Source organism: Abrus precatorius, unplaced genomic scaffold (genome assembly GCF_003935025.1).
Source record: "Abrus precatorius isolate BTA unplaced genomic scaffold, Abrus_2018 Scaffold5, whole genome shotgun sequence".
NCBI lineage: Eukaryota > Viridiplantae > Streptophyta > Magnoliopsida > Fabales > Fabaceae > Abrus > Abrus precatorius.
The window spans coordinates 1,158,742-1,165,720 of record NW_020874395.1 but is presented as its reverse complement, the minus strand read 5'-3'; the positions used below and the strand labels follow the sequence as shown (position 1 = coordinate 1,165,720).

The 6,979-nt window shown below is 32.3% G+C and overlaps 1 protein-coding gene across 1 annotated transcript; it reads left to right on the top strand.

The window, feature by feature from the left end:
* The first annotated feature begins 1,356 nt into the window (after positions 1–1,356).
* On the top strand, positions 1,357–4,268 carry LOC113868031. The gene is made up of 6 exons (XM_027503583.1): positions 1,357–1,487; positions 3,217–3,306; positions 3,389–3,477; positions 3,593–3,747; positions 3,921–4,002; positions 4,141–4,268. The coding sequence occupies exons 2-6, from the start codon at positions 3,270–3,272 to the stop codon at positions 4,252–4,254; spliced, it is 477 nt and encodes a 158-aa protein (XP_027359384.1). The 5' UTR covers positions 1,357–1,487; positions 3,217–3,269; the 3' UTR covers positions 4,255–4,268.
* The last annotated feature ends 2,711 nt before the right edge of the window (positions 4,269–6,979 follow it).

Here is a 6,979-nt window from a genome sequence, read left to right as displayed (position 1 = left end):
AAGCCATAACTGTTCTTTGGTCTTCATAATATTCTAACAGTAGAGATGAAATATTACCAGCACGAGAAAACTAGAAGCCTGAGCCAAAATTCAACAGAGTTCTATCATTTTCGGGAAGAAATATATATAAAAAATAATATTGCTAAAAAGGGGTAGAGCAACGTAACATTTTTTTACAGCACGCAAATTGATGCAACAGATTAAGATGTTGATAAACTATGCTGAGTTTGGAAATTTAATAAGGGAAGCTAACCAAGCTAGCTTGGTAGATTGACGATGGATTTCATTATTTTAGGAGAGCCCATCGATCTCAAAGTAATATTATATTAAGATCTTCAGGTTTCTTGCAATTATTGCTGCTAATGTTAATGTTAAGAAATCACATAATTAATGCCATTAAGATATCAAGTTTTGGTTTATGTGTAAAGTGCCAGAGGTCCTGTTCCATGCAGAAGCAAGCATTTGGATACGTGGATGGGAATCGAGTAAAAAATGTTATTTTGTAGATATAAATTCAACCTGGGATTCAGTTCGATTCCATAAATTAACTTAGCCAATCTATTTAATTAATCAAAGCGTAAAATTTAATATATGATTAGCATCCATCTGCATTTTGATTTTCTAATCTGTGACATGGATCAACTGCATGTTATCTGTGTCAAACAGTACAACTTAGCTATATATGAGTGATCTATATGTATAATAAGTGTCCAGCCATTTTTCTGGCTTCTCTATGCTGTAAATTTTTTCCATCTAAAATGGCTTTTTAATTATTGTCACATTATTGATGGAACTTTTTTAATTGAAACATTAATGCTAATAGTGGCCAATTTATATCTACTTTTTTTTTTAAAAAAAATATTAGTAATTTATAGTTTTGATTTTTTAAAATGTAATTTGTTAAACTAATTTTTTTAAATTAGATGAATGTGTATTTAAAAAATTAAATATATATATATATATATAATGCATTAGAAATTTCTTAATTTTTAACAATTGGAATATTTATTTTTTAAAATAAAAATTATCCACTTTTTAAAGTAAGATTTATTATATTTCATATAATGTGTGGATAATGTATATATGATTATTTAAATATTCTTCTTATAAGGAAAAAAAATAAAAAAGTGCAACTCATCATAAGAGCTTTTAAAACTCTAAGATGTGTATGTATTTTGTGATATTTGGCATTTATAAGGTAAAAGAATGTAGTTTTTTTATAATGACAATTTTTTTTACCTGAGCATATATCATTCAAATTAATTACTCGTTAATGAAAAAAATAAAGTTATAATTATAATTATTAGTTAAAAATGAATGGAGAAATCAAATCGCTGGTATTCAGACATTTTTTGGACAAAAATAACCTTTCTAAAATTTCAAGTCATTTCTGTTGCCATTCTCGCCTCAGCGGCACAAGTGTAGCCGTCGCCGTCGTCGTTCGCCTCCGTCGTTTGTGTCTTCCCTTCCGTTTCCGTCACCGTCAGGTAATTTGCGCTGCCAACCATTCCTTCAGTAGATTTGCATTTATTGAGTGTTTTCCCTCCGTTCTCGAACGCATCGTAGTTCTTGAGTGTGTTCTACTTAGATCATTGAAATGCCAAGTATGTCATTGCTCAGTGTTTTGTCTTTCATTTTTTGGATAATATTTGGTGTTTGTGGCTCCGATAAGCGCACTCTAGCTCTTTGCCAATAATTTTTGCTTAGCTGCACATAACTTGTTTGATAAAATGCCAGAAAAAAGTTGACTTCTAGTGATTATGATATGAGCATTCATGCTGGATGATGACTCTGAAGTTTTTTTTTTTTTGTCTGATTCATCCTGTTCTCTGCGTTTTAGTGATATATGAATCATGATGCCTTGAGTCTTGCATATATATATGAGCTTATGAACTACTTATGGCATAAGCTGTACAAGCTATAATGACTATACTATGGGATGACTAATAATTTACCGAACTAGTTCTGTTCTGGGTATCTGATCCACTTTTTTTACAATGATAGAAACTTAGTAGATGATTTGTAACCGGACCAGGTTGCTAAGCCCTCTTGCTGGAGTACAAAGAAAAACTGAAACTAATTTCGAGAACCTTTTCATCATTCAAGCAAGATAATATTCCCTTTATTTTAAATACAAACGTGTTAAGCTGAATGTTACTTGAAATTAGGCATGTTATCTCAACTCTCATTTCTAATACTCCTTGTTATATGTGGAGATAACTAGCTATGGAATATATATACAGTTTCATCATTTTGTTCTTTTCAAAACCTTTTGAACAAAAGAAAGGGTGTGTGTGTGTGTGTGTAGAGAGAGAGAGAGAGAGAGAGAGAGAGAAATAGGGATATATCTATTTAGAAGGTTATTTTTATGTGAGAATGAGAGGGGCACATTTTGGTCATACAATCATACATTGTTCGTTAACATTAAAATTTTTTCATAATAATATGTATGTTTAAATCTTGACCATTCATAATAATATTTAATGGTCAACACTCAATATTCAACCCTCTCACTCTCATAAAAATGCTCCTCTTCACTTGATTCATCTGCTTCCTCCACCCCACACACATAATATTAAAAAAACTCCTCTTCTTGATATTTTTTTTTCCCTGTTTCTTGATCTTTCAATTCAAAAGTTAATGCCTTGTCTATTAGTGTACTTTAGTTGTTCCCAACTCCCCATCAACTTGGTTTGGTATTATTTTGGTCAATCTGTAAATTGTTTGCTTTTGATTTTTGGTTGATTTTTTCATTAAAATGTGTTTTAGATAAAATATTAATGAGGAGAGTACCCTGGTATGTTTGATGTGTATGTGATCTTTCTTTATTCTTGGTGGCAGCTTTCCGGAGGCCTTTCTATGCTCATGTTTCTTGCATTATAGGGAAGAATTAACAGTTATCATTATAGGTTTCTGTTTAATGAAGTCTTAATACATTTTTTATGTATATAAAGTCTTAATAAATTTAAGGGTAAGGCACTTTGACTGATGAATCAATCTCATGAGCTATCAATAGATTCAACACATCAAATCCTTGTTTGTTCCCTTTTTTTCTGATCTGTTTGTTCACTTTATTTATTTTAATATCATACGGCTACTCTTTGTCAACTGTTAACATTCTTGCTTATAACACAAGAACATGAGGAGAAAAAGACTTTTCGTTTTGAGAGGAATTGATGGTGTATAAATCTTTAATAACCGAATTGAGTTATGCAGGTTTCCACACATTGACTTGGTTATGATCGTTTAACAATTATTTGAGTCTCAAAATGGTGATTCTTTCTGTGTTGCCAGCAAACTATTCAGGTTTTTTCTAACTACGTTGGTTCCTTCGTAGACATGCTTATTTTGCCTCCTGTATAACATTATTTTTCTTGATATGTTGTAGGTTTCCTTCATCTAGGCACTCCTCTTCAGCCATCAAAATTTCCAGCGAGAGTTGAATATCACAAGAATGTTTCTCTAACACCACAGAAGGTAACTATTTCTTATCTCTTCATTTTTTTCTTTCTTCCGTCCTTCACTTTTTGGGTTTGCGCATGCGTTTCTAGAGGCAATACACAATTTGGGATTACATGCTTTATGTTTGCAGATTTTTGCAATGAAGATAAAACAAAAGTATGCAAACCATGTTTGTGCCAAATTTGTGACCTCTGCTGCAAGAAATGATCATCACCATCTAAGATATGATGATGATGATTTGTCTCAGGAGCCCTTTTTGCTAACACTGATCAAAGATGCCATATGGTATTTTTTGAAGCTTCAATTTGTCATCAAGTGCCTTAGCATAATTAAATACTGTTCTTGTAATGAATTGATACTATTTTTACAGTCATTAAAGACTTGAATTTATTTAGTGAATTTTATGGAAAAATACAACCGTATCATATCTTTACTAATAATTCTATCTTCTTTTCCAGGGGCCTAATATCTTTATTTAAATTTTTATTTGAGCAACCTAGCCAGCTGAAGTACATAGAGTGGCCTAGCTTTAGTAGTACGGTATGCCTATCAGTTTATTATTTATCGTTGAACACCATAGTGATTCCGCATTACTTTCATAATGTGTTCTGTCATATTTTTTTAATTCATAATAATTAATGTATTGAATGATCACTTATTTTTATTAATCCTTTGCAGCTGAGGACTGCGATTATGACTCTTGTACTTGTTGGATTACTTATTGTTGCGTTATCATCTGTTGATTCGGCTCTCTACTATCTCCTGGCCTTAGCACTTCGGAAATGCCCATAACTGTGTGGTACTATGTTACCATTATTATATAAGCATTGACTTCTGATGGCTGTTAGGTCTATAATCTTTAACGTGTAAATCTTGACTCCTATTCTGAACTGGAAAAGAATTAAGCTACTCAAAAACATTCTGTTAAAGCCGTTGCATTGCAGCTCAGTGAAGGAAATGTTTGCGTTGCATAGAATCTGGTTAACATAATTTCTTATCAATGTAACAATAGGGACTGAAGGGGTAAGAGGCTATGGTATTGGCAGCTAACATTTGTCAAATTTATAACACGTGTATACAGCTTTAGCAATATTATGAATCATTTATGTAGATAAGTGATGAAAGCAGGAAATGACTAAATCTCATTTTACGTGGAGCGATTGCAAGATTATAACTTAATTGCATAGATAAGTGAAATAAAAATGGAAATGATTTATACATATTGTGTGTCTGAGTGCGTGTGTGGCATGTGTGTCTGCGTATGACACAAGCACGGTGCCCCTTCAAGATAACTTTGGTCAGCACGACTCTTCAAGATACCTTCGGCCAAAGTTTGAGTTTTGCTGTTGACTTCGTGGCCAATGGTTATGACAAGATCAATAATTTCATATGTATTATAGAAACAAATTGATTAAATTCTGTATGTAAAATCTAGTGTTAGGGTTGTTCCCCTCTATTGCACGGGTCATATCTATGAGGATTGGATAATGGGTTTTAGTCGTTTCAATTTACACACGATTGCATGTCCTCAGGAAAGGCTATGAGCTTGTCCTTCTGTTTTGTAATTATACATGTAATTGTGGTTATCTGGCTGGCTTGAATAAACGATACAATGAGTTAAACCAACAAAATTGAAACAAATTTATTTTGATCCAAGTGAGTCAAATTCGATTCGGCTAATGTCAGAAGTAATGTATTAATTAACCGCTATAATTTTTGGTTTAGTAACATCAGCATTATGGCGTGGCACGAAATGGGCAAAAGCTACAAGAACTGGCATGGACTCTGGTGAGATGCTGTTTGAGATTCCACTAGTTATCCATCCCTTGAGAAGTCTTTTTCTTCATATCAACCTTTGGATTTGCAATTCAATTAATTGAAAGTGACCTATGATGCCAAAACCATAGCTGTTTCCTGGTCTTCATTCATGTTCGGTAAAATGATTAGAAATACTGACGCTTGAAAACCGTGGTAATATGGTTGTCTGTGACACCATGCCTAGTTAGGTTCTATTCCCTTACTGTTTTTGAATCCTCGAATCCTTTTGGGGTAGCATTATATTTCAGGGAGTTTATGATTGTGATTTCCCGTAATGAGGAAAGCCCGTGATCTTTTCTGCTACTTAGACTCAGTTTGAATTAACTTTTCAATAAATATTGATGCAAAATAAAAATTAGAAAATCAAATAAATCAAATTTCTCCTATAAGTGAAAATTAAAATCAAACTTCCGTTATTCTACTTTTTTTTAGAACATTTCTTAATTAACCTTTTCAAAATATAAGGTGTGTGAGTTAATTTTATCTTAGATAAAGGTTTTTTTTTTCATTATTTTTTTTCTTTTACAAGTACTTTTACAAAATTTTATCCAAACTGAAACTTAAAAATTTTAAAATTATTATGAAATCACTAAACAATCGCTAAATTAACCTATCTTAATCAATATTATTTGATTCATGTAGTCAATCCTTGCAAAAGATTCAGATGTTATTAGTAAAATATGCTCAGAACTGAGAAAAATAATAAGTGACAGACAAAAGTAAAATTGCAGTGTACCATTCAGATTGTCATATTTTAGCAGACCTTATCGATTAGAGTATTACAGTCAGATCATTAGGCTTCTACTAATTATCACTACCCAATAAAAATACCTATTGTTCCATACATGTATAAGATATTCAGATAAATCATATTTTCTTTATTTATAGTGAAGTTTTATGCTGGACTTCCAAGAATTCTGATATTATTTTGGACGATCAGACTGCATACAATCAAAATTTTTAGGTTTTTTAGTTATCAGACAATCTGTCTGCAGAACATCTCTTCCCATTTTTTGTTAAGGTTCTAATCATGTTCCACAGGTTCGAAAATCATTCAAGAAGTCTCATACTGAATATCAATGGACTTCATTCATCAATGTAACTGAATTAAGGTTTAAGCAGATCAAATGCATCTTCATCCAGAGTTTAGGAAGATATTTCCCTATTACCGTTCCACTACTTTTAAGGTAAATGTGCCTGAGGTTCCAAGCTACACCCCAAACGTTCTGAACCTGTGCACTCAATTCAAGAACTAGCTAAGGGTCATTATGGCATTTTCAATACTCATTCTAAATATAATAGCAGAAATTTTGATCAAGCATGGTCTTTCCTTTTGTTAATCACTCAGTATCATTACACATTTCTATTAGGATCAATACAATAACTGAATCTGCCCAATGTCCTCTTGATACTTGTTAATCATTGGAAGCTTTATTATTTCAGCTCAACAACGAAGTTGATCCTTGCAAACCTTTAGTGTGGTTCTTAGCAGGCGCACTTACGCCAATTACAAAAACTGCATGTATATTATTGTCCCTCCATTTAGTAGCTGCATTGTTTCCTCAAAAAACGAAATATAATATACACAACAGGTGGTTAGTTCAAGTGATACATGCTTGATTCCTCGAGTAAAGCCTCATATTTGAGCCTTGTGTATGAAAACAAAAATCTCTGGGAGAATTAGCCGATCATACTGTGA